Source organism: Rhipicephalus sanguineus, chromosome 1 (genome assembly GCF_013339695.2).
Source record: "Rhipicephalus sanguineus isolate Rsan-2018 chromosome 1, BIME_Rsan_1.4, whole genome shotgun sequence".
Classification (NCBI taxonomy): domain Eukaryota; kingdom Metazoa; phylum Arthropoda; class Arachnida; order Ixodida; family Ixodidae; genus Rhipicephalus; species Rhipicephalus sanguineus.
The window spans coordinates 148,418,204-148,441,400 of NC_051176.1; the positions used below are offsets into that span (position 1 = coordinate 148,418,204).

At 49.4% G+C, this 23,197-nt stretch overlaps 1 protein-coding gene across 1 annotated transcript in view; it reads right to left on the reverse strand.

The window, feature by feature from the left end:
• LOC119400077 (uncharacterized) overlaps positions 1 to 23,197 on the reverse strand; it is a 371,601-nt gene that overhangs the window by 48,369 nt on the left and 300,035 nt on the right. The window contains exons 2-4 of the mRNA XM_037667008.2: positions 15,051 to 15,295; positions 13,650 to 14,001; positions 7,018 to 7,241 (exon numbers count right to left, since the gene is read on the reverse strand). Coding sequence (XP_037522936.1) covers positions 7,018 to 7,241; positions 13,650 to 14,001; positions 15,051 to 15,295 — 821 coding nt within the window. The remainder of the gene's footprint in view (positions 1 to 7,017; positions 7,242 to 13,649; positions 14,002 to 15,050; positions 15,296 to 23,197) is intronic.

Genomic DNA, 23,197 nt, shown 5'->3' on the forward strand with positions numbered 1-23,197 from the left:
TGTGCTGCACAAGGTGAATTTCTCTTTCTTTCTTTCTTTCTTTCTTTCTTTCTTTCTTTCTTTCTTTCTTTCTTTCTTTCTTTCTTTCTTTCTTTCTTTCTTTCTTTCTCTCTCTCTCTCTTTCTTTCTTTCTATGTTTTTGTCTCCTCGTTCCTGGAACGAAGTGCTGGAGTCATCGCTTTTTTGTTTTGTTCTTTGTGTTATTTTCTTGAACGTTTTTAAAGAATGATGCCTCAGAATGACACTTGACAGCAGCGCCTCCAACAAAGATGCATCGATGAATACATAGTGCAGACGAGGCTACTTAATTAGAAAAACGAAAGCTACTTAATTAGACAACGCTGAAGCTTCGTGCTGTTGAGTTCCCGTGCAGCGAAATTTCAGATGGGCATCCACGCATCTACTTCACACCATATGCACCTGAACCCGTATTCACAAGAAACGTTTTACGCCAAGAATGTTCGTGAGAGAATATTCCAGGCATTCCTGGTGCTCCATGGACATGCCATTAGCGAAACCGACCGGCCATTGGCGAAAAAAAAAAGAGATAAGTTTTGCAAATTCGGGCCCTGAGGATGAAGCCCACCACTTTAGCACATAGCGAAATCTCCCTCTACTACTATCAGCCCTGTCCACCCCGATCGCATTGTCCCAGTACGCGATCCTTTCATCTGCTGAGCAGAAGGCTACGGGTTGGATTTCTGGCTGCAGCGGGTCGCAGAGAGATGTGCTCGTGTAAGGATATTACTTTGGGCGCATGTTAACGCTCCCTAGACGAACAAAATTGATGCGTCGTCCTCCACGCCTATCGCGGCGTTAAACTGTATATAGGTACACCGTTGTCAACAATGTTACAGCCTCTATCTGGTAACTGGCGCGCGCACGCCAACCATGCCGTGTCATTGATGCAGGGGTTGCTTCGGGGAGGAGAGGTAATAAATAGTTTATATATGGCTGCGCATAGCCATATATAATATGGCCATAGCACAGCGTCACCGCTCCACCGCTTACCTACGAGCCAGGCGACTGCGGTGTCGTCTAACAAGGCGACAACGTGCCGCAGTAACTCGGCGCAAAAGCGTTACACGCGGTGCAGCACTGTGCAGTAAGGACGCACTTCCTGTATCGAACGCGCTCAGTACTCGTTCGCACGCGATACCTAACGCAACATACAAGGCAGCATCCTCGCTGACAGCGCTCGCTTTCCCGCCATAGCATTCAGCGAGCCGCTTTTCCTCGTTTCACAAAGCCGTTCGAAGCTCTCTGACCTCAATCACTGCTCTGGTGTACACAAGCGGCAGGCTTCTAGGATAGGATAAACACTGCACTCTATACTGCAGTATCATAAAGACGAGGCCCGTTTCCCGCGCGGAGGAAGCGACGCATTATAATGCTAAGTACGGTTGCCCGCGAGAGCGCACGCATGTGATCCAATTTGGCCGCCTCTATTTAGGCGTGCAGGAGCACGCCCTCGAAGCTATAGCCGTGCCTCGGCTCCATCACGCTTTTAAACGGCTTAATAAGTGTTGCAATGCCGCGCTGCAGGCTCAACTGAGAAAAAACACCTACACAGGAGCACTAAACCAACGCGACACTCGAGCTCTACATTCGGACCTCTCAGAGTACACCGCTAATAGCTGCAGCGGCCGCCGCGAAGCGCGTCACGGAGCCACACGGATGGCTTGCAATTACGGCTCCGGCTAATGACTACACGAGAGAATAAATGAACGCACTTCGGAAAGACAAAGCCAAACAAGGCGCCAGGAGTCGCGCAGTGTAAATCAAAAAGCCAAGCTCCCTCAATTAGCCGCCGGACAGCATGCATGCAGGTATATACGCACTCGGTTGGGAAAGGTCAAGGTCAAGAAGGGAAGGCCTGTCGACCCGGCGTTCACGCACGGCTCCGAACAATGGCGGAGTCAGAGTTTTCGAGACGCTTAATTAGCGTCGGCGCAGTATCAAGGAAACCGTTTTGAAACGTCGCCGTTATATAGGGACGCGTGGCACGCGCCTAAATGCGGCTCGTGGGGAAGTTCCCACTGAGTGACCGGCAGCCTCTCAGTTCTGCGTGACCGCCCGCGGTTAGCCTCGGTTGCCGAGGGCAGTTTCCCATCACGTATATACACTGCGGTGATCGCGCGAACCGCGGGCACTGAACTAGCGTGGTATAGTTGTTGTTGGTATCGCAATATAAAGGCGGTAAGTAGCGGCTAAGTAATAGGAGCTTTAAGTAGTGCAGAGCAGTGCGCTCGCGATTGAGACTCCTCTTCGCGGAGTGCAGGAAGCGAGTGTTCGAATAAAGCTGACGCCTTGTACAATGTCCAATTCAAACAGCGTCTGGCATAGGCGTGCGCAGGGTTCCCCATTAGGGGGGGAACCCTGCGCACGCCATTCCCCATTAGGGGGGAACCCCCCCACTCTACTAAGTCAATGTGTGGGGCAGATTTTGCGCCCCCCCCCCCCCTCTTGGGTGACTAGAAGGGTCAATGTACGGGGCAGATTTTGCGCCCCCCTCTTAGGTGATTAGGGGGGGGGCGCCCCCCTGCCCCCCCTGTGCGCACGCCTATGGCGTCTGGCATCTAGTCTAAACGAACAGTGCCCTCGTTACGGCGCTAGCAAGCCCACACTAATGAATGAACGAACGCTAATTTAAAGAGGTAGGTGCAGAAACAGAGCAACCGATCTTTTACCAAATTAAACTTGCGTTGAGCGCAGGAAGAGGCGAAGGGACAAAGAACCGACGCAGACGAAGCGCTGACTTCTAACTAGCTCTTTATTTCGAAAAACATAAATAACTACGTACACGAGATAGTACACGCCCCCAAGACACAACACGACGGGGTTGTATAGTGTCATCACACACTGAAACTGCCTATAGCTGAGTGTACTGCGCGCTATTCTGCGTGCAGGGTTACAAAAATATTAAGGCAGCTTCGCCTTAATATTAAGGTACCAAGCCTGAACGAAGTGCGGAGCTGGGTGGCCTTCCTTGCTTCGTTTTATTTTTCTCTTTCTTTCTTAATCCCTTTCTTTCCTTTCAAATGCGAAGCATTTCTTAGCGAATTTCTGGCATTTTAAGCGTTTCTATCTACGTATCTGCATATCTGTCTGTCTAGCCGCCTACGTCTGGGTGCTCTCATGACCGCCTCCTTAACTTGGTGTAGACCAAAATTGGTCTGGGTGGGTAAGAGGATTTGATGAATATGACTGTCGGGTCATGACATGAATAACGTGAATATCCTGTGACGTACGTCGTCAAACCGTTTCCTCCAGACACGTGTGGCACATACCCGTTTACCACGCGCCGCGGCGTACGGCTATGTGCTACAGGTTAGTGACAGTTTATATCTACCCAGGAACGGCGAGAACAGAGACTGGTAATTTAAATGCGAGAGCGTTAAGAAAAACCGACATTGGCAGCGTTGGCCCGACGAATGGAAAGAATAAAAATTAGGATCCCAGCAGGAATCGAACCCAAACATTCTGCGTGGCAATCAGGTACTCTACCAGAGAGCCACGCCAGGTCTATAAACTGATTTGGAAAAACAGCCTATGCAGGCGTAATGTCGGTGCAACGTCAATTGTGGTTGTGGTGCTGGCTATCTAATATTACAAGAAAGCAATAAACATTGCATATGTACCCTTACGATATATACAGACGTCATATCAGCTTAACGCCTGTGGTTCCAGTATTGGCTCCGCTTTTATAGCAGTCTAATAAACATTACACTTGTATTCCTATGATTCAGCAAGCTATATTGAAGCATTGCCCGACCCCAGAGAAATACATTAACGAAAGTTACGTATGATATCCACATGTTTCCACCATAAAGTGCACTTAGTTTCGATAATAAAGTTACCCTTTAAACGCCAGTTTTGTCGACGTGCCTGGTAAGCCCACGATGTGCACACAGCTACTACACCTACAAAAACACGTCAATCCACCTCGTAACGCTTGGCTCAAAGCCATAACATACAGCATAGAAGTACTCGCTGACTGCTTCGCATGAAACCGATTCCCACAACGCGTGAGATCTGCCGGATTTTTATTTCTTCTCTCTGTTTTAACAGCGAAGCTGTTAAGCAAATCGTTCCTTGTCCGACGAACCAAAAAACTATGATCATCATAAACGGGTATGTGCCACATAAATTGGGTAAATACCACTGCTCACCACTGGTCCATTAAAATGAAGTTGGCAACAGTTAGCCCAAAAAATGTACCAGCGAAATTGGGTAAATCCCACTACTCACCGCTGGTTCACTAAAAATGAAGAACCTAACATTTAGCCCAACAACAAATGGCTGCGAAGCGACGGCGGCGAGCCGAAGACCCCAAGTACGTACAACGAGAGAATACTAGGCAACGGGAAAAGAACGGCGGCTGCGAGAAGACCCCGAAGAGATGTAAGGCCCACGCCAACAAAGACGGTCCCGTAGATCTATGAGAGGTGCGAACGCTTGGTTTCAGCGCGAGTTCCTGTCTCTGTAGTGGTCCGTCCGTCTGTGGTTTAACTCGAACCTCTCCGTGCTGAGAATCAACGTAGAAACAACCCAGCATTACCTAGCTAAAGCCTAGCAACGACCTAGAAGCAACCTAGAAACAACCTGCATCACCTAGCCAAGACCTAGAAACAACCTAGAATCAACCAGATTAGTCCTCACAATCGTCCAGTCTGGCTGTTTCAAGCCTTGCGCAGCCTTGTGCAAGCTTCGCCAATCTTTTTTCTATGTCTTTCTGGTATCTGTCTATTTTTATCTCTTTCTTTCTCTCTTGATATATTTCTTTCTCTTTCTCGCTCTATCTTCCTTCCTCTTTCTTCCCTTTCCTTCTGTCTTCTCTCTATTTCTCGCTTGCCCTTTCTTTGCATCCCTTTCTCTTTATGCCTTTATCTTTCTCTCTCTGTCTTTGATTCTCCCTCTTTCTGTCTTTCTTTCTCTTCCTGTTATTCCTTTTCTCTCTATTTCTCTTTTTATCTTTGTTTCTATACTATGCTTTACTCCCTCCCCTCCTCCTCACCCTCACATCTCTCTTCCGCACCTTCACTTCCCTTTCCCACCTCTTTGCTATTCTATACTATACTGTACAAGCCTATGTTTAGTTCTGATGCGTGCATGGATAGCCGAGTGGTTATGATGCTCGCCTTCGGATCGTGGGTACGCGTGTTGAAATCTCGCCTCGTCAAAAATTTTTTCACCAGGAATTTTTCTCTTTCTCTTTCTTTCTTTCTATCTATCTATCTATCTATCTCTCTCTCTCTCTCTCTCTCTCTCTCTCTCTCTGTACTCGTTCTCATCATCATACTACGCATCGTACTCATCATCATCCCCCGCCGGACAAATCGGCGAAGCGGGAGAGCGCGCGCCGGGCGCACATGTTCGGAGAGCGAAGCAGAAGATGAAGAAGAGAACGAAGATAGCGCGCGCCGGCCGAGTTATTGCGTTCTTCTGCGGACCTCGCCACCTTATAGACGAGCCCTTTGGCTTCGTGCTCCCGCCTTCGTGGACAAGACACACTTGCCACGCTAATCACTCCTTCTATCTTCCTTTCTTCTATCATCTTTACTTCCCCTTCCCCATTCCTAAGGGCGCTGAGCCGTGCCCCCGCGACGGGAGGCAGAAAATAGCGCCCCTTTTCATTTCTTTCACGAATCACTCTCTCTCTATTGCGTTGGACGCGCAAGAAAGGCGGAGACCATTCATGCTGAGTTTATGCGAACGCGTAACGGCATAATGAAACGCATAACAGCACCTCCGTAAAAAAAAAACATCAACCTTTATACATTGCCTTGCAGTATAAGTGTGAACTAAGCAGTAGAAACCCTCCAACAACTAACTATGCGTGCGCATCTACCATCTACAGCGAATTTCAGTAAGGTAGAGAGGTGGGCGAGTTGGAATTGACGCATATTGTAAAAAAAGTCAGCGCAAACAGGATGGAACACAGGAATAGAAGGACACAGTACGAGCGCTAACAACTGAAGTTTAATGAAACAAAAATGAACACGACGAAAACTAGCACGTGCGTGCGCAGAAAATTTAGGTGACGTCAAAGAAATGGTTGCGCTTGCGTAGCCCGCAATCTAGCAAACAGATGGTTCAGATATACAATCATGACCCTCGTTTTTTATAAAGAACGCTTCAGCGAGTTCACGGGCCCTTTTGTCTTTACGTTTCAGCATAATAGCAGTGTTACTGAAAAACGGCTGGCATCCGCATGATCTGCAATGGGCCGGAAGGTGTGTCCTTCTATTCTTGTGTTCCGTGTTGTTTGACAGCGAATTTACGCCAAAGCTGGCTTCTCCACAGTAACAGTGCTTGTGGGGAGAAAACCCGCTTCCGTGAATACCTTTGTGACGCATACTTCCTCAGAGGTATGTGTGTGTGTGTTTCTCTCTCTCTCTCTCCATATATATATATATATATATATATATATATATATATATATATATATATATATATATATATATATATATATATATATGTAGGGAGAGAATGAGTAAGAAAGATTTTAGGTTAAGCGACAGCAATTACACTGCATATGTAAAGGAGAGAAACATTTTTCATGGGTCTATGCGCAATCGCGAACTCTGACATGCATGTAAATGGACGTCAGGTTGGGCTGCAGACATTGCAGTGTAGCGTAAACAACAACTGACAAGAGGTAGAGGTGAGCACTCGTCACACCTGCCTCTTGTCATGTTGCTGTAACGTTTCTGCCTACACACCTATGTAGCCACACCGTCAAGACAGGCGACAATGGTGCGGAGCGGGCGAGGTCAGAAGCCCGTCCTCTCCATCGACGCCTTGGCCGAGATCCTTATGGCAGCTGTTTTGCGCCACTTTCGCACGACGAGCGTCGAATGAGCACTGCACTCAGGAGCATGGCACTCTGTTAACAATGCAAGGCATAGGCCCAGTGAACTTGTCGGGAAAACCACTCGGTGAACTGTTGGCTATGGTGGCTGAACCGCGTCGATGTTACCATACCGTGGAAAAGCTCACGTAAGTAGCGCTTACCTTGAGCAGGGCAGCGTAGGGGTGAGTGTCCGGCTGCTGAGTGACGGCGGCGGCGCTGGTCTGCGTAGCACGCGAGTGGAATCGCGCGTAGTCTGGGTCGCTCCATTCGAGCGGCGGGAACTGCGCCGAAAAACTGGACAGCTGCTTCTTGCACTCGCCGGAGGAACGCTTCTCGGACCGGCTGCGCCGGAACCAACGGCTGAACATGGACGACTTGCCGTCACCTGCGAGCAAAGGCATCATTTTGAGTTGAATTTGGTATCTACAGCGACTCTAGCGCATCTCTCTCCCTCCATCACTCCCCCCCCCCCCTCCCCCACCCCATACACACGAACAAGCGTTTTTGCATCTATTGCAGAAACTGCCCTATTCTTAAGTTTTATATAAATTAATAATTCCACCCGAAAATTCCTGGCTAATCCCCCACGGTGGGCGCGAGCCACAGTGATCAGGCACACAAGAACAAGAGCAAGAGCATCTGTCGCTGTACGCGAGATCAGCTTTCGTTCTTCGACCGGTGCAACCTCGGTTGTGGAAGACATCATTGCCTTATATTGTATTGTCGTACGCCATCTCCAGGGAGGAGGTTGCTGCAATCCCTGGCCTCATCCTGGGACTTCACAGCCGAACGTTACTAACTGCTTCAACCGCTACCATGACCATCGCTACCACCATTCAACCTGAAGCCGCCGCCGCACCCACTATCTGCGGTGCTGTCAGGCGGCAGCAGCACCAGCACCGTCCGGCATTTACCGTAACAGGTGAGACTGGCGTGGAAGACTGGCTTTCCACCTATGAGCGCGTTAGTGATCATAACAAGTGGGATGACCCGACGCAACTGCGTACGCTCATCTTCTACCTTGCTGGCGTTGCGAACCTCTCGTTGCACAATTATCAGCGTGAACTACAAACCTGCTCAGCTTTCAGGACGGCATTCGCGGAAGTCTTCGGCCGCCCCACTTTGAGAAAACTGCGTGCCGAGCAGCGAGTACGCCAGCGTGCTCAACAGTCCGGCGAGACGTACACAAGCTACATAGAGGACGTCGTGTATATTTGCCCTCGCGTCAATTCCTTCATGAACGAAGAAGACAAGTTGAAGCATATTCTCAAAGGCATCAAGGACGACGCATTACAAATGCTTCTTGCGCGAAACCCTGCTTTTGTTGCGGCCATCGTCACTCTATGTCAGAGCTTCGATGAGTTATGTCGACAAAGGGCCCTTGCACGCTATCGCACCTTCCAACTCTCTCTCGGGCCTCACACATGCTTTAAAGCCCGCGCTCGATACATTGCTCTCGGGGCCAGACAGGACTTCGCCTAGCGGCACATTTTGGAACAGTGAAAACCAAGACTGCGCATTCACCTCGCCCTCGTTGACTGTTCCATGCTACAACAATCGCCCCTACGACGAGCTCTGCGTCATTTCTCTCTCATTTAAGCTTTCCATTCATTGCGATCGAGTGTATTCTTCGCTGGCTCTTATCTCCGAGGACGATAACAAAATTGCTTGGAAATATCTGGTAATGTTGGTGCTTGGCACTCCTTCGTTTGAACGGCTTGCTAAGTTGAACAAAATATATCGCGTTGTAATAAAAAAAAAAAGAAAGAAATGGAAATGTGCCTTCCAAACGGGAGTGATCGCAGCTTAAGGAACAGCAAAAATAGTGAGTGAAGCTTGCCTGATACGTCCCTATCCTCGAAAGAGTATTCTGGGACGTGGCGCTGTTGTCGTTCTTGGTCGGCGCTCGCGCGATAACCTTCAAATCGCGCTCGATTGTACATGTTGCGCGGTGATTTTCTCCGTCGTTTAAAGGAAGCCCGCGAAATATGAAATAAAACCACGTGACTGCGCTCATGCGCTACCACACTGCAGCGCTCTCAAGCGTTCTTCGAGCGAAACAAGCGTGCGCGCGAACCGACAACCTATCGCTTATCGGGGACGACGGCGCCTCCTTGCCACGTGCGGCCGTCAAAAATGCCGACGCACTGGGACGCCGACGCCTGGAGCCGCGGCCGCTCATTTCGCCACGGTCCGCGCACCGGTTGTTTCGATCTAAGCACGTTTGAGAGCACTGCAGTATACGGTAGCGCATGAGCGCAGTCACGTGGTTCTGTTTCATATTTCGCGGACACCGGAAAAAAAAATGCCACTCAGCATTTACAGCCATCAGCAAAAGTTTACGGGACGCAGACCGCACTACAATTGCGAATTTCTCCTCTTTTATTGCGCAACACTTGTACTCGAGCTGGTGACTGTATCGGTTGCAATACGAACTACAGACTAGATTACTAATTAGGATTTCATGTTCCCAGATAAAGCGCAAATATAGCTTTTTCCAAAATTTCGCGCCCCGCAAACTTTTGCTGACGGGTGTACGTTGCCACGAAAAATTGGATCGGTCATTTTGGAGTGCCCTCTACAACGTAACGAAACGCACTTGGCCCTAAAGTGAATATTGGAAATTTTGGATAATTTATCTGAGTTAATTAACTAAATAAGCGCAAAATAAAAACCCTCTAACGAGCGCTACATGACGGCAAACCATATGTCGTTGGTTTCATTCAGGTGCGGTTAACCACCTTTTTTTTTTTTTTTTTAATCCTTGACTTTGGTTATGTGAAACACCCTGTACATGGTCTTTCATTTCCACCAACACCTCGGGATACGTTCTGGCTTATTCCTTTAACGTTAAACCGGGGAAGGGGAGTCCTACTTAACGGAATTTCGCGTATACCATGCGTGGTCATCGGGTATGTCCGCAGACAAGACGTCAAGACCGTGCCGCCACGATTCGTTCGGCTCTTGCGCGTTCGAGCGATACAAGCGCGCACGACTGTCGAAGGGCCTAATACTTTGCGCACACACCACGTACAAACGTGCATGGCCAGAGGCAGCTGGATTGTGCACACGCGTCTCGTCCCCGCAAAGAAAGCGGCGATTTGGAAGTCTCCTCTTCCAGGCACGAGCTATGCAGGAGGCAAGCACACACAAAAAGAGGAACGGGACCTGATTCGTGTCTGTTTGCGTAACCCAGCTTTCGCTCGGGCATTAGGTTGCGATTAGCGGCCTCCCTTCTTCGCGTGACGAAAAATATACAGCCACGCACGCAGCTGTCGGGCGGTGGGGGGGGGGGGGGGGGGACCGAAAATAACGTGACTGAAGGTGCCGCATTTGGCAGTTGGAGCGAATGTACAGTACTTTAAAGAAGTAATAATAACAGCTAAATTAGATCGTTACGCTATTTCTTCGAATGAACCGCAGTCCAATATTGTAGACTTCAAACTAAGATGGTGCTCCGTAAGTGGTGGACGGAATAGCAATCGAAGTAACGCCTCGATCAAGATTGCCGTCGGAATTTATCGTCGTATTTGTGCTAAGTGACACGGAGGTCACAGATAACTGCGATGCGCACCTCATGTGTAACAACAGTCGGGCATCCTCTTTAGCTTTCCTATAATCGCTCATTCTTTCAGGCGCAAGCACTTGCAGTGAGTGACATATTAAGCACTTGCTTTCTCCTGGACCAACAGCGTGACCATATGTACTTTAAAGTCCATAGCGCCCTCGCATCAACAACACCGGACATGGTATTTGCACGCAAGGTCACTCAACAGCCCACGATGGCGGGGCTGTAGTGCTGTATCCTTCTTCTTTCTTTATTTTTTAGCACGTGAACATCAGTTTGCGGATGGTAACTTCAGCCCCCACCCGAATAAGATTTTCTCTCGCATTGGACCGCCACATTCGCAAAGAAATATTCGCTCTAACGTATGGCCTCGGCGCGTTTTTGTATAAACCGACCGTCCTGACGTCTTACGATTACGGGCCCTTCATTAATCGTCACGCTATACGCATACGCAAACACAGACGGCCAGACACCGAATTAGGATTATAGCAAGGTAATTTCATACTTCATATTTCTGGAAACTTGTATGGGAAAGCCTACATACTGTAGGACCTAGTCGTTTAGCGAGCACTTAGCCGTCGGCCCGGAGAAGCTAACTTGGATGTTTTGTCTAGCGAGCAATGTATACTCGTAAATTTTGTACTGCACTGCCGCAAGAGCGCGCGAAAGAAGCAGTCCATTCAAATGAATGTCTCTCAAACAAGCAGACTCATTTAAATCATCTCGATTCTTCTTATCAGTTTCTTTCTCTGTCCGATACGGTAACGTCCTGATGATTCGGACACTCTCCAATGCTCTTTCAGAGATTCCCTCAATTAGCTATTACAGAGCTTTGCACAGGGTCCTTTAGAGCGAGTAACACACTTAACCTTTACCCAGGTAGGCGCGTTCAGCCATATACTTTTTTCAGGAATTATTTTGAGTCGATGCGTTACGCCGTCCGTCTAGTGTTTTACAACCAATTGATATTGTGGTCAGCCAAGCTCGCATCGCTAAATGGCGCATACAAGTGCATAACGAGCACAAGAGGAAGCTTTACAGAAACACGACGCTGCCTGCGACTCCTCCAAGACTCCATCCTATAGGGCGCTATGCGGAAGAAAATATAAGTAGAAGGGGGAAGAGCAAGCTCTTCAAATGAGCGTGAAACACGACTCCTTTAGTCTGGAGCGCTGCATTTGCCATTTCGAAACTGCTTGTGAAACGACTCGTCGAACGACTGGTAAAGCAGGCAATCGCCATCCGCTAGACAAACCGAGCCGCGCGCGGCCTCGTTTGCATAACCCACCTTTGCGCAAAGAATCGGGACCAACTGCACGCCGCTCTTGTGGCGGCCGGCTTATAGGCACTGTGAAATGCCCGTCCGATAGGCTTGTCACCGCGTCGGCAAGCACGCATAGTATACATACGCGTGCGCGCACGCGGCTGCATGCGTCACCGACAGCAGCCGCTCCTCTGCTATAGCACAAGATCGGTCCGGTTCTCAAGACGCGCGCACCGCAACGCCCGCGCGACGCGTGCGAATTCGGTCACGCCGCGACGGGGCGGAGGCGGTGGGAACTCGCGCATCGCGATGATAATTGTCGGTTGCGGAGGGGCTTTTGTCAACGCGCCTGTATATGGCCATCGCCGTCCGGCCACAGTGAAGTACCCCAGGCACGGTACGCGCGCTTCGTCCACCGCCCCGTAACGAGGAACAAACGCTGCATGACACTGCCTTTGGCGCCGCTTAGCTGCGCGTATAATAGTGTATGTACGTGACAGGGAGCGCTTTCAAAAAGAAAAAAAAATATATATATATATATACATGCCTTCCACTCCTCCCCTCCCGTGTGTTCAAGAAGCGTTAACCAAGATATAACGCTGTCGTATTTCTCCGAAATATTACCCTACATTTTTCCAAATTCGCGCACACAATATTTGGTTAACGCTACACTTTTCTTGATGCCAGTGTCTGCAGTAATTTCATAATGTATGTGGGATCACGGTAGCTGCAAGTCCTGACAACCGCATGAAGCGTGCTATCGTTATTTTTCTAGAATTCTATGTAAGGCGTCACTATTCCAGAGTTAATTGTGATTGCAAACGAATTGTTAGCGAATGCGGCAAGCCAGTGACAAACAGTTAAATCTTGCTGCCACATGCCAGACTGGAGTTCACGCGCGCTTACTTGCCATTTAGGCCAGCCAAGCTGCTATACCGAAAACCTTAATTCAGGAATCCGCGCCAACTGGCCGTACGTATCTATGTATGGACTATTTTGCGCCGTTTATGCTATTCAGCCATTTCTCATCGGTCCTGCCCTGTCGTAGGTGCCCGATCCCGCCGATAGCAGGGGGAGCGGAGTCGTGCAGCTCTCTAGCCGGGTTTGACGATTGATACTTGGACGATCCGAAATGAATCAATAGAGAGTGAAGGAAAATAATCCTTACAAAATGCCATTCCATGTTCAGGCGCCGCGGGCAGGGGCATATGATCGGAGTTCGCTCATCAGCAGCTAGATGCAATTTCACTATGCTCCTCTCATTATAAAGTCTTTTCAGAGCTAAAAAAACGTGCTTCTCTGAGAAAGTAGTGACGATCTCGGTCATTACTTCTGAGTCGTCCATGTATTCACGCTGTATATACCGGGTGTCCCGGTTACTGTTTGTCAAATTGCTTAAGGAAGACAAACGTATAATTATAAGATGTATTGGGTTCGTTTATAAGTCCCCTATAGATTCCGTAGCTACGGAAATGACGCAATTAAAAAAATGTCTAAGGACATTACTTTCGATCGGAAAGCTGTTATGCGTCGACCATTCTCCGTCTCGTGCCATCAGTATGAGCTTTTTTTTTAGCGGATTACTTAAAGCGCTCAAACCGCGGAGAAGCGCCCCGCGTGATTACGCTCCCGCTCGCCGCGACACCAGTGTCCCCAAGTGTGATTCGGAGGAACTATACCTCCGCTCTAGCAAGACTTAGATTAGGGCACGTTGGTTCATATTTAACTGGGGAAATTGCAGCGCAAAAAGACAGGCACAAAGAAGAAACACAGTACACACTTAACGAGCGCTCGTCTCGTGTATGCTGCGTGTCTTCTTTATCGCTGTATTTCTGCACTTCGATCTCCCCCACTTAACTCCGCTCATTGATAGACTGGAGATTCAGCTGTGTGACCGTCCGAATGGGATACACCACGCGCGCGTATATACAAGGGAGGGCGAGATTCGAAAAAGGACGCACGTTTGGCGCTGGCCTCCTGGTGCCGCTTGCCACCAGCTACCACCGACTGCGTCGTGGACGCGGACACGAGTCCGTCGTGCGCGGGCGACGAGCGGCAGAGGCGCACCGAGCTGCTGCGGCTCAAGCGGCTCCCGGGCGCCGCCAGTCCTTCGTCCGAGGCTCCGGCGCGGGTCCGGAGCAGCCGCATGGAAGCACTCCGCTCCAGGGTGCTGCCGTCGGCAGCCGACTCGTCCGTGGTGTGCGCGGGGCTTCCGTGGAGCCGCGAGATAGCCTCTTCGTTGGTCAACAGCATGGGCCGCTCGGTGGGCACCGGTGACGGGGAGGTCTGCAGGAAAGTGTCCGGGGCCGCGACCTGGTGCACACGAAAAGAGAGAAAGAAGCATCTTTCGGGATAAGATGAGCCACAGTTTATATTTTTCCCCATTTTAGGCATAGACTAGACGTAAAGTTAGGGCATACAGGCTTATTTACATATCTGGAGAATATCAGGCCAATTGTATCGTTATAGGAGGCTCGGGAACCAAGAATGCTAGAGCTAAAAGAAAGTTGTAACGATAGAAATTATTCGTAAGACAAAAGTACACGCGATCCCAATGCTGGTAACTGACAAGGTAACTGACAGATGGCAAAGATCACATAGGAACGGAAAGCTTTGCCGAAATCACAATTAATGCTATCTTGCATACAATTGTTAGTGTTCAATTTTTCTTTTTACAAATAAATGGCGCTCAGAGATTCTGAACGCTGACGTTGTTTGTCTGCACTATGCAATATACTGCAATGAACAACAAAAGGCCGTATTGCTTCCAGCTGTGAACATTACGCTACAGGAAACTAAGAAACCGTACATTTGAATCACACGGACATTCACAACGCTTACATGTATCTATAACCAACGCTCCTCTTTGACGAGGAAAATGTGTCCTTTTATTTTTCTCGCTCTTTTAACAAGTCTGACATCTGCAAAGACCGCTTTAAACGTGTTGTTTCGCTACTTGCCGAGAACGTGATGCAGGCTGCGCACCAAACTACGAAAGCTGTACTTTGCACGTTCCCTTGTCGTTTATGCGCACTTTTTTTTTCCCAAGACACTGCCTGCCCGTATTCTGTAATGAACGATGTTGGCTAAATGATGGCTATAATGCCGGCAGACTGTCAGCTAATATCGGCTAATGTTGACTATTCGCTCTTATAACTCAACAACATTGCCTTCATTTTCTTCCCATTCAATGATTGGACGGTCTACTACCCCCCCCCCCCTTTTTTTTGTCAACTTTCTTGTTTGCCATTCTTTTAAATCCCCTCGCCCCACCAGTAGTGTAGCCACAGCGCATCTATTTGGTTTAAACCATGTCTTTCGCTGCACCATATATTCACTATACTCGTGCATGCAGTGACAACCTGGTATCCGAGGCCCGTGTGGTACAGCCTGCGCTCCCGGATGAGCGCTCCGAGCGCCCTGTAGACGACGTCGGCGCCGGGCCTCTCGATGGCCGGGAAGGCCTGTCCCAGCTGCGCCGATATGGTGTCCAGCGTGGCCGTAGAGCCGCGCGATGTCAAGTCGAACACGGCTTTGCACAGCGCCTCGGCTAGCGGCGCGAACTGCGTCTGTAGCACCTGAACCATCTCCACCGAGGACACGTCACCTGCAAAGACGGACAAAAAAGGCAGAGGAGGAGAGTGAATTAGTTATCCTGTTCCCATACACGCAGCGCGGCGCTCTATGTAAATGCCGCTTCACAAATAAAACATGTTGTACGTCTAGTTCTTTTTTCTTCCTAGTGTTTTCGTTTTTCAGACACACTCAGTGACGGTACCCCTGGTCATTGTCTCAGACACTAGAGTTGTTTCTCCCCGAACGCAATCTTTTGGCTTTGGCAGACTGGTCCTCAACCACGATCGCGAACAAAATGGAGAAGAGAAAAAATGAAAGGTAAGGTATAAGGCATAGCCCCTAGGATATACTAATATATTCAGCGCGCAGTAAGTTGCGACAGTGTTCGACCTATACGAAACTATTTAGATCCGTGATTTTTCGAACGACTACATGGCAGCATAGGCAGATATTCCAGTCGTTTACGACTTCCGCACGTATCCTGGGCGATATCGGAGTGTCGTTAAGCCGCTTTTATTCTAAACGGAGCGCGCCAGGCAACCAGTTTACTGCGCGCTTTTGAAATCTACGTGTAAACCGCAGGCCGTTTTAAGCTCCGCGCAAAGGTCTATATAGATACACACGCGAGCATTTAAAGAGTGTAACGTTCGGAAGGCTGATAGGCATACGACGGGTTAACCACACCAAAACCGGTATGGTATCACGCTCGACTGGCACCGCGAGCTTCCTTGCCCGTAGTTCAGAGTCAAGTCTCCTCCTTCCAGCCTCAGCAGTCGGAAAATGTCAGCACTCTGCGCAGCCGGAAAATAGGGCTTGCTGCTCGGGTGTTTGCAGTGCCGGGATTTCTCAGCCATAAAACCTGTGTACCTCCCGCCGTCTGTCCGTCCGGGTGGCGTCTGTCCAAAGCGTCCTGCCGCGCACCTCGAGATCACTGGTTCGATTAACGTCGCAGCGCTAAGATGTCTCAGAAACGCGCCATTTCCTGAGACATAAGCTATCAGCGGGAAAGAAAGGAGGACTGTTCTAGCGCGTCCACTTTGCGAGTGCGCATTTCTCTCGAGAGGTGAGTCAGACGGCGTCATGCATGCATAGAAGAAATGTATAAAAGGAGATCAACGTTTGTATGAAAACGCATTTCAGTAGTGAAAATTATCCACCTTTCGCCAAAACGACCGCGAAGAAAAAGAAGAAAAAAAGCAGGTGACTCATAAAGGTCAGACTGTGTGACTGGGTTGGCTCTTTTTTTCTTGTTGTTTTATTACATCTCCTTCAATCAAAGCGGTCGAACATGGCTTTTGACAAGGGCCGAAAAAGCAGCCGGGACCGCGAGCGTGTAATAATACACAGACGCACTAACACGAGCGCGCCTGGCGACCTCTTCGACTGCAGCGCTCGGATGACGAGCGTAACAATCCACTCTTCTCGCCGACGGCGAAACGAAACTGCCGAAAACGAAGCGCTTCGACGACGACGACTTGGCACGTATATAGAATAGAGGGGACACTCGCTTCCTTCTACTCGCATCATTTTGTTTGCTCGCTCAGTGATGACCGCTCTCCGCCGTTACGGCCGTCGCCGCGTGAGAGAACCGCGCACGTCGTCTCCAGCGTGGCTTGTATACGTGCACGAAACACACGCTGTGCGGAATGAATTGATTGATGAGTTTGCGTCGGCAGTTCTTGGACCGTCGTCCTTCTTTCCTCACGCTGGTTTATATAGGCATATGCTGCACGCTCGTCGCGACAACCATGCGGAGAAAGTGCGTTTGTTCCTGCTGGTTGTGTTTTCAGCTCGTTTTCTCGCTCTGCTGCCGCAAGTTTGCAGTGGGTTGCGGTGAGCACACGTGCGTGAGGTTCGCGGAATGACGGATGCACTGCGAGCGATCGATAGTCGCGGGATGCGGCTAAGACGCGAGCGGTGCTGTTCGCGATTACGGTAAGACACGCGGCCAACAAGGAATCGGGCGACCGTGCAAGGGTGCACCGATTGCGATTGCGTAAACGGACATTCCTCCCCGTCATTAAGTAGCAGCGCGCGCATTAATAATAATAGTGACATATGCCCCTCACACCTCCCCCTTCTTTCTCGAGTTCTGCCACGCTGAGCTGTTCAGAATGGAACAGAGGCGAGTGAAGCGTAGCATGTACTACACCGCATAATACAACTGAACGTGATGTATACGCACTTCCTTAAAATTTTTATGTATGAGGTTCATTAAGGTGCACCTCTGTCCAAAGCTTGATGCGCATTCCGTTTCTCGTTTCGTGTTACGCCGTCACAACGCCATGACCTGTCATGACGAATGCCAAGTACGATACAGACATCGGAAATTTGGGCGGAAAGTTCGATTTAACATATGTTGTCCACCTCCCGCACTTCGCGTCGCTTCGCTCTTGTAGGTGTGGCTTGTACGTATACGCATTTATGACCGAGAACCTAATGAATTTCCGGGGACAGAAAATAGAGTTAGGTTCGCTGACATGCAAGTGATTTTCTCAAAACGCTGTCTCTCCGTGCTCTTCGGCCCGAATTCAAGTATCGAAACACCCCAAGTTGCGGCTTCTGTTCTACGAATACATAGTATGCACTCGCGTCTATGAATTTGTGTAAGTGGCTCCACTATAAACGACTTGACACAGACAGGATTGTATATGACAAAGTCTTACTTTACTGTATAAAACATCATTCTCTGACTCGGGCAAAGGTGCACTGCTGTTTCTTTTTTTTTTCTTTGCCCGTTACAGAACACCATGCGGTAAGCTTATTTTGAAGTCTTCGACTACACGGCGTCCCTCAAAGAGCACAGAGCCGTTACGAAGTTAAAACACAACGCGACGCATTTCCGCCGCTCAACATTTTAACGCCACAACGTTAAAGGGGCGGTGACACCAAATTTTGAGGTTATACAAAGTCTGCCGTAGCCTTCATCTGTATGCAAGGACACTCAGCGTGAAATGTTGCATGCAGAAAACGTTTATAATATATTTTAATTCGCTTCCAAAGTGTGCCTAAACGCGCATTCTGCGTCACAGCTTTGTGGGCCCATGTGTTCAAGCTTCCTACACAGTGACGTCACTGTCCAAATCGGCGCCCAGAAACCGAAACCGAAAGTCGTTCACATAAACAAGGTGATATTAAATTATTTAGCGAGAACGCATGAATATTGGAGCGTACGTGTATCATGCTTCTAGAGCAACAAGAAACGTTTGTAACAGAACGCGCAAGCCACAAAATTGATGGCAGCACCCCTTTAAAGAGCCTGTGCCTCAGAAATTCCGGCGACGGCATCGGCGGCGTTGGAAGTGAGCGAAAAATCGGCGTTGTCAAAAAAGCGCGATTGGATGCGAAGAATGAAGATCACGCGTCGAGCCGGGATCGAGCCCAGGCATTCTGCGTGGCAGTCAGGGGTACTACCACATAGCCACGCCAGTGCTTGAAACTGATTTAAAAAAAAAAAAAACACCCTATACAGGTATTGTGTAGTGCGAGGAGGTCGCGTTAACACATGCAATATTTCGTGGTAGAAGCGTAGAATCGCACCTGGCGTCATAACACGCTAATTGCGCGACGACTGGGTGGTTTAAAGGACCGCCCATTACAAAGCGCTCAGGTATAATTTATCATCGTCATTAGTCACAGCATCAACAAAGTGTGAAGGTCCGCTTTCGATACGGACGTGTAGTGGGAACTTCGCGAACACGCGGAAATGATGAATTAGGGTGTAGTGGGCTTTTCGCGACTGTACTTGCAGTAGGCATCCAGGAGAGTTGAAAACGGCCAACGTTGCGCGCACAGACGTTCTTTTCCTCGCGGCACGGTTGAGGCCTCCACCGGGAAGTGAAGCGTGGCAAGCGAAGGAGAAGGCGCAGATGCGCACGGGGCCTGAATACGATATCGCGTTCCACTCTGAAAGCGAAGCTCAAGCGTCGTCCAGTTTTACAGCGAAAGCTGTTATGAGATCATTTCAGCGGCCGTTTTTGGTGGCGTAGTTGTCCGCCGCCGCCGCCGCCGCCGCCGCAGGTGTCCGTAACCACTATCGCTCGAAATAAGAAAAAAAAAAAACGAAATAAGAAAAAGAATTCCAGGATGGAACGGGGCTCGAACCTGGGCCCTCTGCGGGAGCCCAGTATTCAACCTCTGAGCCATGCCGGTGCTTGAAGCTGCTTTGCAAAAAGTTCCTATACAGGCTTCATGTCGGGAAGGAACCACATTAACGTATGCAATATAGCGTGGTATAAGAGTAAAATAAGCACCAAGCGTCGCACAACGCGAATTCTGTAACCAGGCGTCACAAAATGCGAATTGTACAACGAGAACGTTGTTGAATGCTTCCAACCCATTACAAACAGCTCCGCCATAATTTTTCATCGTCATCATGCACAGCATCAACAAAGCGCGCATAATGCCTTACATGCGTTCAGCAGGTACGACGGCTCTCCGTAGAATGACGAAAAATGGCATAACGCCTGCTTTCCTACTTCTCAAAAATTGCAATGATTTATAGCATAGTGGGTTCCTCGCAAGTGCACTTGTATTGGTTGCCAAGGAAGCCCATAAGCGCATGATCTATTTCCTCGGGGTCGCAATAAAGTTCTTCGCCCCCACCCCCTCTCTCTCCTACGTCAACGTATGTTATACAGCATAGCGGGAGAGGGAAATAGCGACCGGGCGTCACCCAATGCAAATTACATAACTGGTGGCCGGTTAAAGCTTCCAACCCACTACAAAGGGCTGAGCCAAAAAATCTTCATCGCCATCAGTCGTCGCGTCAACAAAGTGCACATAATGCCTTACAGACGTGTAGCTGGTGCCTCGCTTCTCCGCAGAATGACGAATAATGGCATAGTAAGTGCTTCCCAACTTCACAAAAATTGTGATTTATGGCGTAGTGGGTACTTTTCTAGTGTACTTGTATTAGTAGCCCCAAGAGCGCTTACAATGGGCTCTAGAAACGCCGCTCTTCTAGCTTTCGCTGTGACTGTACTGCGGTTTCAGCGCAGGCCTGGCGTTTTTTAATACCACGGATTACACTCGCATATGCCATAGAGTTTCCTACAATATTAGTCAGAGAGAACTGAGGCGCTGTGATCGTTCAACCAATATGGGAATGGTGGGTAGTACGTGGATTTGCCTAGTCTTCGTGCTTGCGTCTTCGAACGCACGTCTGGCTTTGTTTATTGCTGTGTTTTTGCTTTTGTTTCGGAAAAAAGACTGGCTCGCCGTGAACCTCGTGAGCTGATTTGAAATGGTCAGCCTAAAAGGGTCAAGGTGGTGAAGTGGGACCATAGGCATGCGCACAGGGTGGCATGGGGGGGGAGGGGGGGGCGGCCAACCCCCCCTTATCACCTAGGGGGGGGGCGAAATCTGGTCCATATATACATTGACCCCCCTAGTCACCTAAGAGGAGAGGGGGGCGCAAAATCTGCCTCGTACATTGAGTTAGTAGGGGGGGGGCGCTGCAATGAACCTTCGCCCCCCCCCCCCCTGATGGGGAACCCTGCGCACGCCTATGAGTGGGTCTACTGAACTTCGCTGAACTGCCGGCCCAAGGAGCCACGCGGAGCCGAACGAACGAAGCTTAGGCAAATATATGTATACTACCCATCATTTCCATGCTGGCTGAAGCGCTCTGCGTTGCAGCTCCCATAGACACTATAGCGCCACATTTCCCTCTATAGCGTACTATAGTACTAAATTCTCGGGCATATAGCGACTGAGGCCGAAACGTCGCCCTGTATCCCGCCGCAAAGGTATCGCGGGTGGCGCGAGCAGTCTCGAGCTTGCGGTCACTCTAAACTGTTCGGCACGGTCGGAAGCTCGTGTACACTGCGGCGCCCAAGTGCGTCGATGACGGTGCTGCGGGCGGTGACATCGCGGGGCGCGGGACTGACCTTCGCGTCCTCCGCAGTGGCTGACCCGTCGGGAAGAGTGTGACCTAGGGTGCCGCCGAGAAGGGGCGATTCTCACATTTTGCGGCGCAATTAACGCGGGACAGTCTGCGGGAAACCTCCGGCACGCACGGAGAGACTTTCGCAACCGCGCTTAGCTGTGTATGCCTGCAGAGTAGTTTTGCGCTTTTGTTCTTATCAGTACTTGCTTTATCAATGTTTAAAAAACAACGAAGAAACACACGACGAAGTGGGCGGGCATAATTGGTACGTGATGTGGATTTTCGATGAATATCGCAGCAGCGTTCGAGACTCGTATGCAGCCTACAAAGCAAAGAAGAAACCGTATACACGTCTGTATAACTTGGCAGATAGTTTCCATTGGTTTTCTTTATCGCATGTACATACCCGCGGACATGGGCTAAAGTTCTTCTCTGTAACATTGTCCTCGATCGTTTCTGCAGCGAGATAATATTTCAACGAACGAGACTACGTACACCTCGCTCCCATTTTATTTCTTAAAAACAGCGCGAACTGCTGAAGGCGCAAACCTGCATTTCCACATAAGCTTGCGGCTATAGCTCTCATTCCACGTATTGCGCGTTTTTCTCTGGTCCTGAAATGACCGAGTATCACGCACAAACCACCTTTGATCGCTCGCACTGCCGGTTCACAAGCTGACGGCGTCGAACGTGATAGTTACAAGGTTCAGACTGGTGTGAAGTATGCATGCTCGCTTCCGTCAGAGCACCATACCTAGTATGCAACTCCAGCATACACACGCCCGTATCGTTTTCGTAAACTGATGCATGGCGGGCAAACTTAGGCTCCTTACTACCTCGCCTCGTTACCAGCAAAAACGCCACAGACACCGTTTTCGTGCGATGATTTCTCCTTATGAAGTATCAGTGATGTTCATGGCATCAGGCTTCAATACTAAAACGAAACCGTCACCTCCTTATCGGGTGGTATAGTTTGATCCAAAGGGCACCTGACCTCGGGAAGCCACAAATCTGATACGACTTGTTCCTTCTCCTAGGCCGTCCCAAAGGCTACATGCAAAAAGGATTTCCTATTACGGTAAACGCACTTGCCTTACGTTCTTACCATGGTCTCCACCTATTCAATTCGTTTCACTACATCGCATGAAACAACTTATATCTGCATCTATGCGTATACTATCATTGCCTTGAGATTTTACCACCACGTCTAATATAGCTTGTTGCGAAGCTACCTTACAGTACATGTTATTCGCATCTCTATTTTTTTCTCAACACGGCAGACAGTGACTCATCGCAACTTGAGCGGCCGTAGCTATGCTATTCAACAATCTGTGGACACTGGGCGCACCGTAATTGTACACGGTCCCATGTGCAATAAACCTTTAGACGATCATTGCCCGGTGTTTAACGGCGTTCTCGATGTACCGAAGGTCTCCGCTGAAATTGCACTTCGTGATATGCATATACAGCTTTGATTGTTGCGTGCCCTATAGAAACAAGAAATTGCGCACGGGTGTAGTTGAACACGTCTCATATATACGCTCCGCTCACTATACGTATATAGGGTATATCTTCTGGGTATACTTTCCAACGCCGTCAAGTGGTACACTCCGACACTTTTTTTTTACTTATCTTTCGTTCACTCGCGTCCTTTACTTTTGCGCTGTTAACTGTCCTCAAGTTTCTGTGGCGTACGGCATTCCCGCCCCACCGCATGCCAGAGAAACATTGCGGCCGATCCCCTGCGCGAGGCAGGCTAAGGAGCAAAGTGTCACTGCGCGAACCCGACCGACGTAAATTAACGATCGTTGGAGGGGGTCCGGCGCCTCATTAATGGGAACGCGCTTGATTATACGCCGAGTGAACTTTGCGGGGCCGGCTCTCACCGAAGGAATCCGGAAGCCGAGAACCGTTTGTCACCACGCCAACGCGAAAGTAAGAAGTAGGAGAAGAAAAAAAAAGGCGGGGGGAGGGTGCAATAGGCAAAGCAGAAAGTAATCTCGCTGGACAGAGGGGAGTGGCAGTGGGCTTCATGCCCTCCTG